Here is a 20,207-nt window from a genome sequence, read left to right as displayed (position 1 = left end):
ACTCCATCAAACTTTGAAAATTTTTTTTAATTATTCTTTTCACAGCTGGAATAGGAGTGCTTGCACATGAAACTACAGGCAATAGCTCTTAACCTTTGATGGGTACACATTGATTTTAATCTCATAATTCTTCTTGTTTTACTTGGATGCCTTCTTATCAGAATCAGGGGCCCTACAAGATTCCAAAACAAGTCTCTTTCCTTGTTATGTGGTAGCCTGTTGGGTTTGATTTCCTAAATTTTCTTCAAGTTACCTCCACACCCTAAATGCTTTTAGTAGTTTAATAGTTTAATTCTGTTATGTCAAGGCTGCTACCCTTGATGTCAAAATGCTCTTGGCTCCAGCTTATGTTAACTAAATCTGCTTTATGTTGCAAAGTCTCCTCTTGCAGAATTCCTGGAAAAGTGATTAATATGTTGGTGATTAGGAAAGCACACAAGTCCACCCTTAGGATTTACTAGAAAGGGTGGGGTTATTGGAACGATTTTAACCAAAAGGATTTAATGAGACTCACAGAAAGATTTGGGTTAGAAAAGACCTTTCAAAGTCTGATCCCACTGCAATGAGCAGATTCTTCAACTAGATCAGATTGCTGTGAGCCCCATGCAACCTGGCCTTGAGTTTTTCCTGGGATGAGGCATGGGAAGGAAGCAGTTATCTCTGGAAATTTGCTATTCACCAGTACAGGAATTCTGACTGATGGCTCCTGGCAAATTGCTCCTGGAAGAGTTATGTTACACCTGTGAGCTCTTTGGGTAGGTGAAGGGTGTCACCATCATATTTTCTGAAAAATCCTCTTTGCCCAGGATTCTTCTCCTGGGAAGCTGAGAAGCCTCAGAGAAAAAGGAAAACAATATTATCTCATTTGCTTCTCTTGCATTTTGATGCTTTGGAATGTGGTTTGGAGATTGTTTATCCAACAGGTGGTTGTTTGATTGGCTTCATGTGAATTGTTTTGATGTAATGACCAATCACATCCAGCTGTGTCAGGACTCTGGAAGGAGTAATGAGTTTTTCATTAGTATCTTGTTAAGCCTTCTGTAAGTATCTTTTCTCTATTCTTTAATATAGTTTTAGTATAGCATTCAATATAATGATATGATATGATATGATATGATAAAAAAGTAGCCTTCTAAGAACATGGAGTCAGATTCATCTTTCCTCCCCATGATAGGGGACCCCAAAAATACTACAGAGGGGCACAGGGTATGCTGGGTATCTCTCACCTTTGGGCTGAGTTATCTCTGAGGTCACCAGAGACTTCTGTGGGCCTCTGATGCATTTAATTTATTTGTGTCCTCCACTTCCCCTTTCACAAAAGAAAAAGTAAAATCTAGAAGTAGGAAATACTATGTTCAGTATGTTCAAAACGCCTTTCTTTTTTTCCTCCTTTAAATTAGATGTTTCCTCTTTTCTTATAAATCCTAATTGGAACTTTTTCAGGGTTTCTGAAGCTGTGCCTCCTCCTCCACCTGGCTGCTGGGGAGCCAGGGCTCAGCAGAGCAGAGGCTTTGAAGTGCCCCATGTTGCTGTTCCCTTGCCCCTGGCCCTGCTGCAGCCATCATGCCACGCTGAGGGGGCAGCAGTGCAAGGTCCCTGCAGCAAGGCTGGATCCTGGCACCAGTGACTGCCTTGGAAATCATTTCCCACTTCATAAACCCTCACCTGCCCGGGTGGCAGTGCCAGGTGAGTCACCAGAGGGGCTGGGCTGGCACTGCCCAGGCAGAGGCCAACGCCTTCCCTTTGTAGCTGCCCTGGGCTGGCTTCCAGAAAACGTCCTGGGATGGTCCCAGCAGCAGGGAAGGGCTGGGGCTGGCAGGAGTGGGGCAACGCTCCCCTCAGTTTCCTGTACAGCTGGGAATTCACATGGATGCATGTTGGAATTCAGGACATCCCTCTGGCTGTCCTGGATTGCCAGGAGCCCTGCCAAGGGGCTCAGAGACCCTGGCACAGAGCCCAAAATGCCCCTGTGGTTTTGATTATGACCTGTGGAGCACGTTACCAACCTTAGATGAAGATCTGCAAGCGGTGGCAGTTTAAGTAGAATGACAGTGAATTTATCACAGGGTGAAAATTTGAATTTTTGGGGTTTTTAGAATGGGGATCCAGGGGGGCAGGATGGAGGGATCTGGGCATGTCCAGCCTTTCTCCTTCTTCTTGGCCTGCATCTTCTGCTGTCATGTTGGCACTTAGAGATTGGTTTAGAGTAGAAGCTCACTGTCTAACATAGGTGATAGGTATTGGAAAGTGATTGTAAACATTGTACACATAGTTTTTAGTATAAAGACATAACGCCACCCCAGGGGCAGGCAGAGTGCCTGGACTGTCTGGCTGAATGGGTCTTGGCAGGACAGGAGAAAGATAAGAGTTCTAACTCCCCCTGACTCCCAGGCTGGGAAAAGAGACTTTCTAACACATCTCAGGGTCACTCTGAGCAGCTAAAGCCCTGAGAGATTCACTGATTTCTCTGTGGCTGCAGTAATGCACCAGAGAGACTTTCAGTGGAAATTACCTGTGAAAAAAATGAGTAATCCATTTAAACCACAATGAAGGATATGGGTGTGCCTTTCCAGACTGGGGTTCAGTTGGCCAGCTGTGGTTTGCAGCAATCACAGCCACAGACAAAGGAGCCAGGGAGTGACACCCAGTCAGTCAGTCAGTCAGTCAGTTCCTGGCTGAGCACACATGGCACAGATCAAATGTGCCAACATTGTGACCCCATCCTGAGCTTTTACCTCCTGTGCCCTCAGCAGCCTTGCAGCAAGGAGAGCACCTTCCTGAGTGTGGCACTTGGAGACCTGCAGCCCTATTCCCATCATCCCACATCTGGAGCAGCTGAAACCTGCACAGCTGGGGCACACTCCCACTTGGATGCTTTTTCTGTTTCCTTCCTCTAAGGCTGGTTCAGTGTCAGGGTCTGTAGCTTGTCAGAGTGACCCTGAGCAAAGTTAGAAAGTCTCTTTTCCCAGCCCCAGTGCTTGAAGAAGGAGTCATGGCTCTTCATTTCTTGTTCTCAAGGTTGTTTATTGTATCTTATCTGTAAAATTCTTTCTCCTGTCTAGCTGAGGTTTGTTTAGCCAGACAGTCCAGGGCACTCTGCCTGCCACCAGGGTTGTGTTATGTCTTTATACTGAAAACTATGTGTACAATATTTGCAATTACTTTCCAATACCTATCACCTATGTTAGACAGTGAGCTTCTACTCTAAACCAACCAAAAAGTGCCAACATCACAGCAGAAGATGGAGGCCAAGAAGAAGGAGAAAGGCTGGACATGCCCAGATTCCTGAATCCCCATTCTAAAAACCCCAAAATCTACTTTTTCACCTTGTGATAAATTCACTGTCATTCTACTTAAACTGTTGTGGCTTGCAGATTTTCATCTAAGGTTGGTAACTTGCTCCATGGTCACAATCAAACCCACAGGCATCTTGGGCTCTGTGCCAGGGGCTCTGAGATCCTTGGCAGGGGTCTTGGCTGCTCAGGACAGCCAGAGGGATGGATGTCCTGGATCCTGACAGTTCAGGGAGACTGAGGAGGCAGCAGGGAGGTGTGGTAGCACAAGTTAGGGACAGTTTGAGCAGCAGAATTTTGGCTTTTCTCCTGCCTGGCAGGGAGAGGTGAGGGGAAAGCAGCTTGACACAGAACACTTCCTTTTGTTAATGATCCATATGTTATTTCTTGTTTCTGCACAGAAACTATCCAAGGGGGTCCTGTCATTTGCTAATGAGGTTCCTCCTTTACAAGGTCAGCTTTTTACCTGGGCACCTGCACTTTGCCCAAGCCTTATTACAGTCAGTCAGCACCTTCCTTAAATCTTCTAAATCTCTTGTGGGCTGACTGCTCTGACTTGGGACTATCAGTGACTGAGATGCTGAACCCCCTTGAAGGTTTGAGGCTGCAATTTTCCAGGATGCAAGTCCTGAGCTCATCCAGAAGAGGAACCCAGGACAGCATTTCAAGGCTTTAAGTTACCAGGTGGAATCCAACCAATGTGGGTTTGTGAGTCACAGGTAAGACATGCTACTGCAGCTCTTCTGAGATTAGTGAAATAATGGGCTGTGATGTGTATCTTTATGTCTTGTTTAGTGGTTGTGTTCCTGACTCAGTGGGCAAGAGAATGCTTCCTTAAATTAATTGCTTTGGGGGCAATTTACATCATCCACGATCATGAAGCAATGTGAATAACAAAGCTTCTGGTTTTTCTCACCTGCCTCGGGAGGAGGTGCAGGTCTGGCACCTGAGTCAAATGGCTTTGAGCAAGAGAAGACTTGAAAAGGATGATTCTTGTCCTCAGAAGGAAAGAAGAAGGGAGAAGCCCTGTCCAGACTAACATAAAAGGTTGAGTCCCACTCTCCTGGCTCACTGCATGAACAGAGCAAGGCAGCCTGGTGTGATGGGCAAGCATGCCAACACTGGAGACATTTTTTCCTGCAGTGCTTCTCTTCTGATCAGCAACACCAGGTGTACGGGATCTGGCTCACTCTATCATTCCCTGAAAGCCCTGACCTGAAGGTGTGGATCACAATGATCTGACTGCCTGGGGACCTGCCATGGGACTCCACCTGACCCGAAGACACTTGATATATCAATAAATTGCACGAAATAATAGCAAGAAAGAGGGATATCTAAGAGGTCCAGTTGCTGTCCTTGTGGTCTTGATTTCTCATGAGGATGGCAGCAAGTGTCTCTCTCCTCTGAAGAGTAAGGTGCCCATCAGGGTGTCAGAGTCACAGCCAAGGTTGGTGACATGGCCAAGCAAAATGAGCAGGGACATCTCCAGAGCCTCAGCCTGTCCCTGGCTGTGTGTGCCTGCCCCAGTGAATGCCACATACAACTGGTACCCAGGTGAACTGGCTGTGGAGCTACAGGCTCAAGGAGCCTCAGCCAAGGTGGAAAATACAGAAAGAGGGGTCAAATAAATGCCAGAATTCATGCAAGGAGGCAGAGGGAAGGTAGGTCACAAGGGGGGAAAAGCAACCATTTAAGTTGGTTTAAACTAACACAAAACCACACTCTGGGCCAGCAGGGACATCCAGATTGAACAATAGGGTTTCTGTGTCCTGCATGATGAAGGCTGCTGTGATGGCTGCCTGCCTTTACTTTCCACAGTGAATATGTTCTAGCAAGATTTGAGCTTCTAAGTGCTCCACCAGCCTGCAGGATTTGAGCTTCTAGGTGCTCCACAAACCTTCTGCATGGTCATGTGTTGATTAACCTCCCTAGGGAAGCATTGCAAGGACTGGCCATCAGCAACTAGTTGAAAACGAGTCATTAAGCGTATCAGGCTGGAAAGGTGTTCTTTACAAAGGCATCCTCAGTGCAATTAGCTGGTGGTTCATAACACCTTGAGGCTATCACTCTTTGGTTTTATTCATTTTTTTTCTCTTTAAGTTCAGTTCAGAGTCAATTAAATCTCACCTTAAATCACAGGCCATCTTTCTGCTTGCTGGGAGTCTTGCTGAGTTTGTGAGAAGATTCAGTGGTGAGGGCAACCAGGAAATTTACTTGTGTACCATTGCTGAATTCCAACGGGAGAAGCATTATTCAAATCTGGGTGACACCTAGTAAATCTTTAGCAGGCAATGAATGAGGCACTTTCAGACTGACCTTATTTTGTGTTGGAATGGAGATTAATATATCATCCCAGAGGTCGAGTTGGTTTGACTGATCTCTAAATTACTAACCTGCTTTTTACCCTCTCTAATGGCAAGTCCTGTGCTTAGCATCCTGTGGCCCTTTGGAACCTTCTGCTGGAGATAACTGGTTATTTTCAGAGATTATGGCAGTTAACACATTCTAGAATGTGTTCTACCAAACCCTAAACACTGCAATATGTATTTTATTAGATTAGTGATGACTTTATTTTCCATCCAATCTGTCTTGTTTCATCCATTTCCTTTATCCAAATGAGGTCATTCATGCAGGATTTTTCATCCTCTTAGAGCACTGAGCCTATGGGAGAAGCTGGAAATGCTCTCATGTTTCTGAGTTGGCCAACTCTGATGCTGTATACAAGGTTAACAAGAAAGGAGTTCAGCCACTGAAATTAGCACAGTTCCAACTTCTCTCGATGGTTTCTTAGCTGGACATGCCACAGGCTTGCTGGAATAATTTTTTCTGTTGGTCTTTGTAGTTCAGAAATGGAAGAGAATATACAACACAAGCAAAATAATGAGGAATAATTTTATTAGCACAAACACGAGGTAGCATTCCCTGTGAAAGGAAGAAATCTGAGAGAAATCTGAGCAGATCTCAGCTTCTGCAAGGTAATTTCTGCAGAGCTATAAAACTACAGAGCTGAAATACCAAATGTTATGCTCTGTCTGAAAATCTGGTTGTTCTAATTAAGCTGTCTTCTTCCATTCTGGCCAAGTCAGAAATGTATTTTTCTTGAATGCTTAGAAAATGGTTTTAGTAGTGTCATTAAAGGAACTACATTTGCACAAGCCTTAATAAATTCTGAGTATGAGCTGACAGTTTGCAGTCAGGATCTTCAAACAGGAGATCTTAAAAAGAGCTGTTGGGTCCTGTCCTCCCTGGCAGACCTTCCTGGGCCATGTGTTCTTGTATTTTTTTCTGATTCTGGCAGAAGTGTTTTGGAAGATTGCGCTTTTATTATTAACATTATGAGAAGGGTACTCTGAAATACGAAGGGATTGTTTCTACCTGAACTGGGCTAGAACAACCAGCTGTTCTAGTTTACCTGAGCTATTTGCTCTTCTCATTCTCCTTTGCAATGTGAGGGACTGACAGTTGCTTTTCTGCATTTTCTGTATTCTTTCAGGTGCAGGGTGAATTTGCAGAGACAGCTGATAGGTCAATCATTGCTGCTCTTGTCCATGCAGAGTACATTTAAAATTAATATTTTAAATATGCCACTTTCTCACTTTTCTACAGTCAGCTCTTGGCATGGGGCCTCACTTTGTGGTCCCAAAAGCTCTGCAGACGTGCTTTAGAGGCAACAGCCAAAATGCAGCAGAAGCTCCTGTCTAAACTTGGCACCTGAACACCTCCTTCCAGGATTGTGGGGAGGAGCTGCCAAATAAATTCTGCTCAGCTTTATCTCTGCATCTGGCTCTCTCCTGGCGTGGGCTGGGCCTGTGCAGGGGGAAACAAAGCTACAGCTCCAGCAGAATGCTGAAATGTGGGAAATTAAAGCCCCCAGCCAAATGAAACTTGTAATTGAGGTGTCCCTTTCGAGTGAGGGAATGGCTCAGGCAGGTTCAGTGTTCTGCCTGGGTTGCAGAACTGTTGTAATTATCCTGTGGGGTTTTTAATACTTCTGAGAAGAGGAAAAAAGGAGCACTAATTTTTAGAGCTACACTCTGTTGCCAATGTGCAGCATCTGAGGGCATCTGAGCATTTCAGCCAGGTGAAGAATTTGTGAGCACTGAGGCTGGGTCAAAAATTGCTGTTGCCAGTGCAGGCTGAGTGAGTTTTGACGTAATGTGACTTCTTCTGGACACAGACATTAGACTGTCATTGATAATGTAATTTAGTTGTTTGAAGATCAGATCCTTTCTCTCTGTTCCAATGCAGAGCATCTGCTGGAAACATGAGAGGATGGACTAAAAAATGGAATTATACTGTTGGTCCTTCTTAACTTTCAATACTTAGCTTTTTTACCCCCCCTCATTCTCAAAGACATTCTTATTATAACCCTTGCACACAAATTGGTACAGATACACTCAAACACACAGGTGTATTGAGAGAGACATTGGAATTTGGTGTGCTTGAATAGATTCCACACCTTTCCAGAAACAACCTAGATGATATGAAATCTCTCTTGGCAAAAGAATGCCCTTGAGGTATCATATTTGCATGAGGAAGCTCCTAAAATAAATATGCGTGGGAGTTGCTGAATATATTTAATCTACATTTGTCTGTTAGAAACAATAAATCTCAAAAAAAAAGGAAAAAAATCTTTTTAGTTATTTAATCTTGAAGGTGAAGTAACACCCAACCAACTCCTGAACCTGCTGTGCAGATTGCAGACTGAATGCTTGTGAATGCTGCTGCTTCTGCTCAGAGCTTTCATGCTTTCTGATAGCAAGATTGATGAACAGCTATCAAAAGCAATTTACCAGGAAGCAGCAAAATAAAAATAAAGCACTTTGTCTGAAACAGGTGCTCTCAATTCATGTCACTATATTTTTATTTATTTATTTATATATTTATAATTATAATTTATTTATTTATATTTATTTACATATATTTATTATATATTTATATTTATAATTATATTTCTTTATCTATATTTATTTTAATATGTTTATTTATATAAAATAAATATATATATAAATTATAAATTATAAGTATATTATGTATTTATAATAGATAATAATATATTTATACATAATTTTTATATTATAAAGAAATAATAGATAAAATTTTATTTATATTTATATTTATATTTATATTTATATTTATATTTATATTTATATTTATATTTATATTTATATTTATATTTATAGATAGATATAGATATGATCAATGTTTCCAAAAGCCAGACTAGTGCTTGCTGCATCTTCTGGTTGCCATCTTTGAAGGGCAGCACATCATCATTTCACATACTTGTGGCCTTCTGGAAAACAGAAATTTCCTTCCCCTGGTGCAAAAATGGTTCTTTTAATAAGATTTTTCGAAGCATTAACAAACAACAAACTACTACATCAATGCTTTGCTGAGGAAGTGGCTTGGATTGTCCCTGGAAAATGATCTGAGGTGGATTTTTGAAGGAATGGAGCTGTCCCTATGTGTTTGAGGTGGACAAGGTGAGGTTAGCTCAGCTCTTGCAGCTGATGCCAGGGCAAACTGCTTGTTTTGAAGGGCACCCTGTCCTGTCCCCAGGAGATTTCACTGATGCCCAGAGGCTTTCATTGATCTGACAGGTGAGCAACAATCAACAGAACACCTTTGGGTGTGGGAATGCAGGAAACTCCTCAAGAACAGGTAAAACTTGTTCTTTTCCTGCAGCACATTCTGAGCCATAGCACTAACGCAGAGAATGAAGCTTAGGCACTCTGCTCAGGCTGTAATTTCCTTTTACTTTTGTACTTTGTAAGCAGAGGCTCAGATGTGCAATATTAAAGGGCAGTTCTGTACATAAGTGGCATTATATGCTTTTTTCTTAAAGTGCTTGCATGCTTTAGGAATAAAAAAATTCCAATTTTTATATGCAACTCTTGATGGCAACTAGGCTTCTTAAGGCTTCCAACATCCTGAAAGGAAGAATCCAGGCTAAAGTTTTCCCTTATGACAAGGTTTTGATGCTTCCTAAACCACTTAATTCAGCTTACTCAGTGCCTGGGCTCTCAGGGCCGCTTGCATCTCAGGTTTGCAAGGACAGGACTAACTCCTCTATTAGTAATTACTGCTGATTAGTTGATGTATTTTTAAAGAACTTCAACTGAGGCTGGTCAATACAGCAGAGTTGCTGAGATCTGGGGATTTTAGCAGACAACCCTTAATTTTTACATCAACTAAGGAGGAAACACAGGATTTATCTTGTGGAAAAACCATCTCCAACTTTATTGCTGCTGCTAGAATAGCAGATTGCTGCAGCATTCTGCCTTGGAGGCATAACAAATAAATTATTTCAGTATGAAGTTCTTTCCTGCAGTTTTGGGCTCTTCCCTCCTCAGTTATGATATCTTGTCCCCTCTCTTTGTTCAGCATTTAGTAAATGACAGATACAGCACAAACATTACCCTCTCCACTGGTGTGTCCCAGGCTTTTCTCCATTCTCCTTACTTAAGTAGGAACAAGTTTTAAAATATGCTCTAAATAGGTTTAAAAATCTGCTCTCAGTATCCCTGGGCACTTTAATATATTGCTTGTTTTTATCTGGGTTCCCAGGTGAACCAGGACCTCTAACTCAGGCTGTTGAAAAAAAAAATGTCAGCAGAATTAAGCCTATTTCTAACTTATCATATTCATTACAAAATTAGCCCCAAAATTTCAAACAGTACATTTTAAATCTTCTCCCCTTTAACCTAATTTTACTTTCTCTTTAAGAAAAGAAAAAAAAAAAACACAAAAACCCATGGAGACCCATATACCAAAATGAATCTGTAATTGGAGACTTTATTGATATCTTCTAATATTTACTACTTAAAATGCTCATTAAAACTAACATGGCAACTTTAACGAGAAAAATGAGTTCCACATTATGCAAATATTTGCACAGGTGGACCAAGATTTGAATTTATCTGGATTATAGCTGGTGGAAACAGCCAAAGAACAAGGTCAAGTTTCCTCCTTGTGTCTGAGAGCTTTTTCACAGCTGACTGGGCTGCTCACTCATCAGCTGGGCAAGACCCAACATCCTTTAAGTTATCTTGAAGGGGGATGTGACTGCTGCTTTATGTGGGGGCTCACATGTAAAATCCTGATCAGGGAGCTGATTAAAGGAATTTCCAGGGCTGGCCTGCTCTGGCTGATGGGGACTATTCCTGCTGTAATGTGAGAGCTCTGCTGAAAGGAGAGCATAAAAGGATAAAAAGTATGGTGAAGGAAGCTGTCACCATCATGGAAAATCAAAAGTACAGCAGATTCTGAGAACAGATATGGGGGAGCTCTCTTAGAGTGGTGATTTTAAGACACACTTCAAGAAAGTCTGTAAGCAACTGGTTTTCCTCTCAAACCTGTGTTTTTCCTTTCAGGTATGGTTAAATGAAATTTTTGGAGGCAGAAGTGATGGTTTGATTAGAACAGCAACAACAAAGAAATACAGAAGCATTCAAAATTCTGAAAAATTTATCTGCTTTGCTGTGAAACTGAGCTTTGTGCTGGGCAATGAGAAAGGGATGAAGCAAACATCTTGTTCTGGTGTCCCTGGCCAATCCCAGTTAATGCTGATGTTAGCTGGAACTAATGTTGTTCTCTCTGCTTCACGCAGCTGGGCAGGGCCTCTTAGACTTTGAATTGCCAACCAGGGGATGAGTTTGCCTTCAAGGGGAAAATATTTACCAGTTCCCCAGTTAAAGTTACCTCAAAGATTTTTTTTCTATCCCCATAAAGCTAAACTGGTATCACTTTATGACCAGAAGTTTCAAAACCCATAAGAAATTGTACTAAAGGGGAGCAACTGGAGCTGTAACCACTTGCACTGTGCACAGAATAGGAAATATTGAGTGGCCAGGCTGCTTTTTTCTTGCCAAGTCTTCCAAAACAGTAGGAATGGAGCATCTCTGACCTCTCTGGATTGCTGTTTCTAGCATGGCATCACTGTGCTGGTAAGAAATTTTTTCCTGATGCCCAACCTGAATCTCCCACACCTCAGCATGGTGCTGTTGCCCTTTGCCTCACTATAGTGGAATAAATTTGGTTCTGTGCTCTCTGGGGCTTAGATGCAAGTATTTGTAGGTTGCTTAAAAAGTACAGTCCAATGAGCATGAATAATTTTTAAACAGTCCAAATGCTATGCTGCTTTATTTCTGGGGAAGAATATGAATTATAGCTTCAGTCATGGAAATCCTTTAACAGAATTTGAAAATCCAAGGTGTGATTTAATTTTGTTTTTTACAACTTGTAGTTTTACCACATCATTGTTTATACCAAACTACAAGCTCAGCTTTCACAGAAAATTTCCATCTTGTTCATCCTCCCCGCCATCAAAAGCCCTTAAAGAGCTGTTTATGTGGACAGATGTCTCATATCAGACTTTTAAAAAAAATACTCCAAACAGACTTTATAGTGCACACAGCAACCAGACAAATGCAAAGAACTGCACAGCACAGGTGTTAGAAAGCTTATCTGTCTCCTTATCTGCAAATGTCAAGGGTCAGAGATACACAGGTGTGGTGGTGTTTGTGGGTCCCCAGGACGAGGGAGGAGATGGGAATCTTGACTCCATGTTTCAGAAGGCTGATAGAATAGAAATAATATAATATATAGTATATAATATATAATATATAATATATATTATATAATATATAGTATATAGTATATAATATATAATATATAATATATAATATATAATATATAATATATAATATATAATATATTATATATTATATACTATATATTATATACTATATATTATATACTATATATTATATACTATATATTATATATTATATAATAATGCAATATATAATGTTATATATTATATAATAATATAATATATAATATAACATTATATATATAATATATAATGTTATATTATATATATAATTTATATTAGTATCTATAATATAGTACATATAATGTTATAATATAACATTATATATTATATATATAATATATAATGTTATATTATAATATATATTATTATAATATTATATGATGCATATAATGTTATATTATGTATATTATAACATAACATTATATATTATATGATATGATATTATATATGCTATACTAAAATTATACTAAAAGAAATAGAAAGAATTTCATCAGAAGGCTAGCAAGGAATGAGTAATGAAATCTCACGACAGACTCAGAGAGTCCAACACAGCTGGCTGTGATTGGCCATTAATTAAAAACAATTCACATGTGGGTAAACAATTCTCCAAATCACATTCCAAAGTAGCAAAACATGGAGAAGCTGAAGCTTCTCAGCTTCTCAGGAGAAAAAATCCTGGCAATGGGATTTTTCATAATATATGAGAGTGACACACAGGTTTGAAGAAGTCATAGCAGGAAGGAGCAGCTGGCAAATGATGCAGTCTGGGAATAATCTGGTAAATTCAGCCATGGGGGACAGCCAGTGCAGGTGAGTGCCCTGTTGTCAGGAGGAAACACGAGCATGCAGGGCTGTCAAATACCAGTTTTCTCAGAAATGCTGGAGCTGGGCTGTTTCCACCAACCATTGGGCCACAGTTTCTGAGAAATATGTGTGGGCAATTAGAGGACTCCAACAACTGGAATAATATTGCTGAAGATGCTTCCCATCAAAGCTCTTTAGGGAATGATGAATAATAAATGAGGACAAGATCTTTATGACAAGGAGTTTCAAAACCCTAAAAAAATTGTACTAAAGGGGAGCAACTGGAGCTGTAACCACTTGCGCTGTGCACAGAATAGGAAATACTGAGTTGCCAGGCACAGCTCTCTTGTCCCTTCAGAACTTTCCTTCCATGTGAAGGAAGTTTCAGTGAGCTGAATCTCCCGGTGAATCCCTCGTAGCCCTGGGAGCCACCTCTCTATCAGCACAGCTACTGTTGAAATGAAGGACACAAAGAGATGTAAATTACTTTGTTTTGGAAAGAAAATCCTCAAGCCACACCTGAAACATCCTTTGTTTTGGGATCTTCCTTTCCCTCAACCCTGTGGGGAATTTCCTGTGTCTGAGGTTTTGGGTTTTATGGAGGTAAGCAAAGTGTTACTCTGACTTCACTGCTGGATGTAGAGGAGATGGAGCTGACTTTGGTGTGGGAGCAGAGAGGGCACTGCTGGATTATTCCTGGATTTTGGTGTGGGAGCAGAGAAGGAACTGCTGGATTATTTCTGGTTTCATCTTTGTCACCTTCAGAGGCAGAACAAAACCAGTTTGTACTTTATAGCATGCCTGCACATTTCTGCATGCCTGCTGTACACAGGGCATCCTGAAAAAACAGGAATTGATTTGTCTTGGAAGAGGCTGGGCAAGAATCTTATTTTTCTTAGTTTAGGAGGAGAGTTATTGTTAGAGCCCAGAAAGAATGTTGGCAAGATCTTCACAGAAACTCCCCTCTTCTTTTCCTCTTCCTTACCCTGAAAAAGCAATTGTTAAATGGCATGCATGTAAAAATTAAACTGTCCCCTTCCAGAAAGGGGATTCTGCTTAAAGGACAGCATCATAAGTGTAAACTCTGGGCTATTTCCTGTCCTTTTGGTGATGCTGTCAGCAGTCACAGGAGTGTCTTCTGGCCCAAACCACAGGGTCAGGAGCATTTAACAAGAATTTCATGTTTTACTAGAATTGTGGTAAAATATTTTTCAGGCTTGAGATGTTACACTGATTTTAAATTTTATTTTTGCTTTGTGTCTATTGAGAAAAAAAAAAATCTAGCCAAGGTCTCACTGCCTGACTGCAGGAGGGGAAAAGGTAACAGAGCAAAATATGCATCTACCACAGGTGGTTGGTTTGAACAGGTGAGAGATCAGGGATCAGCCCTGTCCAGGGCTACACCTTCACTACCTTGGTTTTCTTTCCTGTTGGCAATCAGCTCACTGCTGTTTGCTCACTTTAATGGCTTTTCTCTCTCTCTCTCTCTCTTTTTTTCAATGCCTATTTTACAAATCTATATCTGTAGCCACTACAGTGGGTATGAAGGACATGAGGCTGCTTTGTAAAACACAGGTTTTACAAAGTGCCATTACCAGATAAACTAAATGGCTCTTCTTTTATAGCATAGTATAGACTGTAGAATTTATTGTGGCTTATTTATTATCCCTAATAACCCTCCCAATAACTTAATTACAACCCTGAGGTAATGGTGAATTTGTCCACCTCTCTGCAACACAGATGAAAATTACAGATGTGATCAGGAAATGTGTCCTTGGAGGGTGGGTAATTCATGTACTCAGGAGGAATTCTTTCAAAGGCCTCTGCTCCAGTCTTTCACCCCAGAAGACAATCTTCCCTCCATCTCTTTGTGTCATTTTAACTGTGCCAAATCTTCTTCAATAACACTTCTGCAAGAATATTGCTGCTATCCAAGGCACCAGTTTTTGACTTCCAGGTTTTAAGTAATTTCAGGTCAAGCAGTAGTACCCCTAAAACAAAACAAAACAAAACACAAAAACCCACTGCAATGTTGGTGCAAATATTGATTTGTAGATTCTCCTTTTTATCACCATGTATTTACATCATCAGACCTGAGCTTCTCATCCCAGCCTCCCTTTGTGTTAAAAACTCTTAACTTTTGTCCATATGCTTTTAAAATAACAAATAATATCCTATTACAAAAATAGTATTTCAAGGCTATGTGTTTTATATTATCCTATTATAAAAATAGTATTTCAAGGGTATCATATGTTTAGAGCACTTCTTTTTCCCAGCATCAGGAAAGAAAAAACTCCTTAAGAATCCCTATTTTAATTTTTATAAAGACATAATACGTCCCAGGCTCTCACTGCAGCATCCTGTGTGCTGCAGTAACTGCAATGCAAAGGTTGCTGATCATTTCTCCAGTCTTTAACAATTGTGCAGGGTTTAAACTCATTCAGTTTGTAATGGGGCTAAGCCCAATGTCCAGAGTTTTGGGTTAAAACTCAAGTGTGCTCATGTGTCCTAAGGCACAGTGTGCTTTCCAGGCAGAGTTCAGCACTGATACTACAACATTACTGATTTATTTTGTTGTTCTTCCAAGCCAAACACAGCCTGGAACCCATTTTCTTATGGCCTTCATGGGCTTCAGAAAGTTTCTGAACTTTTTGAAAGATTTTACCCTTCTTGGCCTATCACTATTATTTTTCTGTGCCTCAGACATGGCTGTTTCTCTTTCTGGTAAAAACACAGTAAGGATGTATTTTTGAGGGCAAAAAATGCCTTTAAATTTCTCTATTACTGAGGAAGACCTTAAGTCTCTTACGGAAGTTGCAGGAGGACCCAGATGTTTAAGTAGTGCTGTAAAGAAGAGCAGGGTGGGAATTCTGGGGACCCAGCTGCTTTCAGGGTGTGAGTGGTGATAGTTTGACTCATAGTCCTAAAGCTGATTACAAATTAGAGCATGCAAAACACTGATACCATGGGGTATTTGTAGTATTTGCAAATTTGGGGTATTTGCTCTAAATTGTGGCTGCTAAGAACATGCCTGCTTCCTCTTTTCTGTACCTGTGCACATTTAGGCTGGTCTGAGAGAGGACTAAGGATAACAAGATACTAATAAGAGGATGGGAGCTTAATAATTGGAAAATTGTTAAAGAAATGTTAAGTTCCTAAACTTGAATTATTTACAGTTACATTGGGACTGGAAGATAGAGCTGAAGGAAGGATGCAGGCAAATTCTAATTTCTGATAAGCCTAGAATGCCTCTAATGTGTATTTTAGGCTGTTTTTAGCTCTGAACACATGAAATAAGACAAAAATAGTTTATTTCCCCTTCATATGCAAACCTATAAATATATCCAGAGTAAGCCTGCAGAGAAAGGCAACCCCTGATCTGTGTACAGCATCTGCACTGAAGCCCTTTTTGATTTTTGTGTATTTGAGCAAATCTCTCTGCTGGGATTCCACTGTGTAACATCTACACCAATATTCCAGGCACGACTCTCATGGTTGCACCAACATCTGACGTTTCAGGGCTTGCCCTTGGAGTGCTGTGATGGAAATACGCATTTCCTCTGGTCTGACTGCTGTTTGCAGATCTCTGTCTCCTATCAGATGATGCCTTGAGGTGATGTTATCTTGCCCATGGGATGGGTCTGGGAGCATGAGTCAGGAATGTAAACTGAGGTTTTAATCAGCAGGACGTTGAGTAAAGGAGTGGAGGAGCAGCTGCAGGAGCTGGAATAGCTTGGGAAGCAGCAGTTCCCAACACTTGGCATGGCTTGTGCATGATTCAGTGTGTGACTGCTCATCGGGGCAGCTCCTGAAGCACCCCCAGGAGGGCTGTGAGAGAGGGCTGGGGTTCCGTGTGCGGCTTTAGATGGTGCCAGCTCATTCCAGTTCTTTTATGGGCCCAGAAGGGGAGGCTGAACCTCTCTCAATAGATAGCATGTACTTCCTCTAAAGAAAAACCCCACAAAAAAGACAAGTAACCCAAACCCTGTGCCCGTGCATGATATAATGCAATTATTTTGCATAATTCTAGAATTATTCACATAATTCTAGAATTAATGACATAATTCTAGAATTATGGAAATAATTCTAGAATTAATGACATAATTCTAGAATTATGGAAATAATTCTAGAATTATGTAAAATAATTCTAGAATTATTTTACATAAATTCTCTTTCGGAAAGGAGGGAGAAGAAGAAGTGCTTATGTTTAGGAGCAGTGGCAGTAGAAAATAAGGTAGGAGGATGAAATCAGGAAATGAATGATTAATTCTCTGGTAATGTCTATAATCTACTACAAAAATATCTGTACTATTTAAGAGTTTTTACTAAAACAATTCTGTGAAAGGTGGTTGCCCTAGGTTGTGGTTAGGACACAAGACAAGAGGACCTGGGGTAAGTTCCTTGTTCAGCCAAAAAACTCTTTGGGCACTGCTCAGCATTTTTAAATGCCAGGTTTCCAATCTCCTCTCAGGAACAGAGCAAGTGGGAATGTTCTATTTCTCAGAACCATGACTATGGTGAGGCTGATTTAATTATTTTTGAGATCTCCAGTGGCCCATGGTGAAGTTTACTGGAAAATACCAATTAAAAAGAAGTGAAAAAAGCAGATTGTGGGTTTGACAGGTCAGCAAAACTGGGCAAAGAAATTATTTTCAGGAGGCCTCTGATGCCAACAGGAGCATTACACAGCTTGCCTTCAGTAACACTGTGCTGTAGCAGGAAAATCTAAGTCTCCATACCTAGATTTTATTGAAAAATGAGTTTGCCCTTTTGAAGGAAGGGCTAAGGCTTAAAAATACATTCGCTGCATCCCAGCCAAGTAGGTTCACTAATAACAAAAAGACCAAAGACAGCTTTTTTGCATTAGAGCAAGCATTTATTATTTCTCTGCTTTGTTTTCTTTGGAGCCCTGCTGAAACGTTTTTGATTGCATCCAAGTAGGAGAGCAGTTGTAATAAGGTGTGTCTCATGTTTCTCCTGTTGCTGCCAGGACTGAGATAATTCCTTGTGACTTTTGAACACTGCTTTGATTTTAAAGGGGCACTATCATGGATTCATTTTGGTTGAAGAGGACCTTTAAAATCACTGCACCAATGGAAACAACCCAAAAACTCTGTGTTTCCTTTTTAAGGACATCTTACTGAGAGGTACACATATATTTAAAAGTACCCAATACCATTGCTTGTTTTGTTTCTTAAATACCATGTGAGTTTAATGAGCCTTTCCAAAATGCATGAGCCTTTCTAAAAGCTCTCTTCTTGATCTTTTAGACTGCAATTCTTCATTCAGGTTTACTCTTTCTGTATTAATTTTGCCTACCACTTCTTTTGGGCAATAAAAAGAGACTTGTCCAAGTTTGCTGGTGTTCATTCTTTCATGGCACAAGCAGAGTTACTTGGGTTAACAAGTTAGAAGAGAAAGTTGGATTTTAATTGTCTGTTTTCTATCATATTTGAAAAAGTTATAAAAACAATTCCCTCAGTGTGTGGTGCTGTAAATTCCTTTTTCCCCGCGTTGTTTTTGGATCTGCAGTATTTTGAAGATGACATCCCGCAAAAAAATAATAGTATTTTTAAAACCTCCTACTGGAGTGCATTTGATTTGAGTTACTCAGAGCAGACGTGCAGGACTAAGAGCCCTCTGAAAATGACCAGTGACAGGAAAGCAGCGTTGCTTGCTTCCCTGCCCGGGGCACATTCTGTCGGTGCTGTGTGCACGTGTGGGGCTTCTGGGACTCCTTGGGGAGCTGCGGGATCTGCCAGCAGAACTGAGCTCCCAGATATGCAGGAATATGTTTGGACACGGTGCAGAGGTACAACACACTGGTTCTAAATGTCTGGTAGGAGCCAGACCTTCAGCCAGGAGTGTTGGAATGAGGAGGGCTGGTGACCTCCCCTGTGAGGTCCCTACTCTCAGGATTTTGCTCCATCTCCTTCGGCAGTGAGGGCACAGGATGGGCTCTGCTGGAGCAGCAGGGCTTGTAAACACACATGACAAAATATCCACTGCCATAAAGGTAGCTCACCTACCCTGACTGCAGAAGAGTAATGCCAGATCACACCTGCTGATAACCCAGCAGAAATAAATTCTTATTTAGATAATAATTTCCTGCTGGTTTAATGGACAGCCCAACCCCTGGGTTTGTGGTTTTTTTTTGAGAGAAGTCTGACTTACTAAATGCAGCAGCTAGGTTTTTTTTTTAAGTGCTTCTTTACCATGTTGAGCATCATATAATGAAAACCTGAGCCTTCAGGTCCTCAGGAATTTTTTTTCCCTCCTATTACCTACTCCCACTTGTGCAGGCATAGTCCCAAAGTCATCACATTGCATGTAATTGCTGTAGGGAGGATGATCATTTCAAATAAGAGAATATGAAGCAGGATCAGATGAATTCCTTAATCAGCACAGAACCCAGCCCCTTGTGTGTGTCTGTTACTTCAAAAATAAAGGCAAGACTCCACTCCCTTTATTATATATGGATTATCAACAGAATTGTTTGAAATTGCAATTTTCTTAAAATAATAATTGAAACACCCACAAATAATTTCTCCACCAACTAGCAAAGAATGACGAGATTGAGTTCAGTCCAAAGTGTCTGAAATACAGTGCCTTAAACCTAGTGGTTCTAGTTAAAATCCTTTCAGGACACAGTTGTGAAATGCAATAGACATGTGAGGGAGGATGAGAGGAGCAAGGGATGGTAAGAACTATGTAAAATCAGTTTTGCTGCTGTTGCTGATGAAATCTCAAAGGAAAGAAGCTTAAGAACCAGTGAGCCCATGAAAATAAGCAATACAAAAATAGTAATTTTAACTTCATTGGTGCTTTTATAATTCATGTAGTGAAACAGCTTCTTGTGCATACTCATAGAGTCTGGAGATTCTTATTCAGCTGTGTGAAGAAACAAAATAGTGGAAAATTACTAAATTCTGAGCAGTGCACTTGATGCTTACCCACCGTAGAAAACTTCTGGTATAAAATAGTCTGAAAAGAATTTGCTGCCCACCAGCATTTCAAACTCCTCTGTATGGAACAAAGGCAGTCACCTGGAGCTCTGACTCCTGCTAAACCTGGATGAAACTTCACCTCAGCCATCCTGGAGAATCCATCTTTGGTTATTCTTGTACTGACATTTGTATTGATGTTGATATACTGGTATTGATGCTGTCAGTGACAATGAGGTGATGAGGATTAAAAACTCAAAAAAGCCACTCAAGTCTTTATAGCAAATCAGCTCCTTTTTTTCTGAGATGCTTTGTGGATCATGCTGGTGACACCAGCCCTGTGAAGTGTAGGATCTCTGTTCTCCTGGTGCTGTGCTCTGGAAATTCAATCTTTCAGTGAGTTGTAGGCTTTTGTGGTCCTGCTGTTGACAAAATCTGCCTTCTTGAAGTCAGCCTTTGGAAGGGAAGAAACACAACAGGTCATTACCTTCAGTGCTGTTTCCCTTTCTGGTGAAAACACAGTAAGGACACATTTTTGAAGGCCAAAAA

At 40.7% G+C, this 20,207-nt stretch overlaps 1 protein-coding gene across 2 annotated transcripts in view; it reads right to left on the bottom strand.

The window, feature by feature from the left end:
* Positions 1–17,568: 17,568 nt before the first annotated feature.
* The window catches only part of PKP2 (plakophilin 2), a 42,556-nt gene continuing 39,917 nt past the window's right edge, over positions 17,569–20,207 (bottom strand). For both annotated transcript variants that reach the window (XM_059473032.1, XM_059473033.1), the window contains exon 13: positions 17,569–20,112. In XM_059473032.1, coding sequence (XP_059329015.1) covers positions 20,044–20,112 — 69 coding nt within the window. In that variant the 3' untranslated portion in view covers positions 17,569–20,043. The remainder of the gene's footprint in view (positions 20,113–20,207) is intronic.

The sequence above is a fragment of the Ammospiza nelsoni genome, chromosome 5 (genome assembly GCF_027579445.1).
Source record: "Ammospiza nelsoni isolate bAmmNel1 chromosome 5, bAmmNel1.pri, whole genome shotgun sequence".
Lineage (NCBI taxonomy): Eukaryota > Metazoa > Chordata > Aves > Passeriformes > Passerellidae > Ammospiza > Ammospiza nelsoni.
This window is presented reverse-complemented; position numbering and strand designations above follow the sequence as displayed.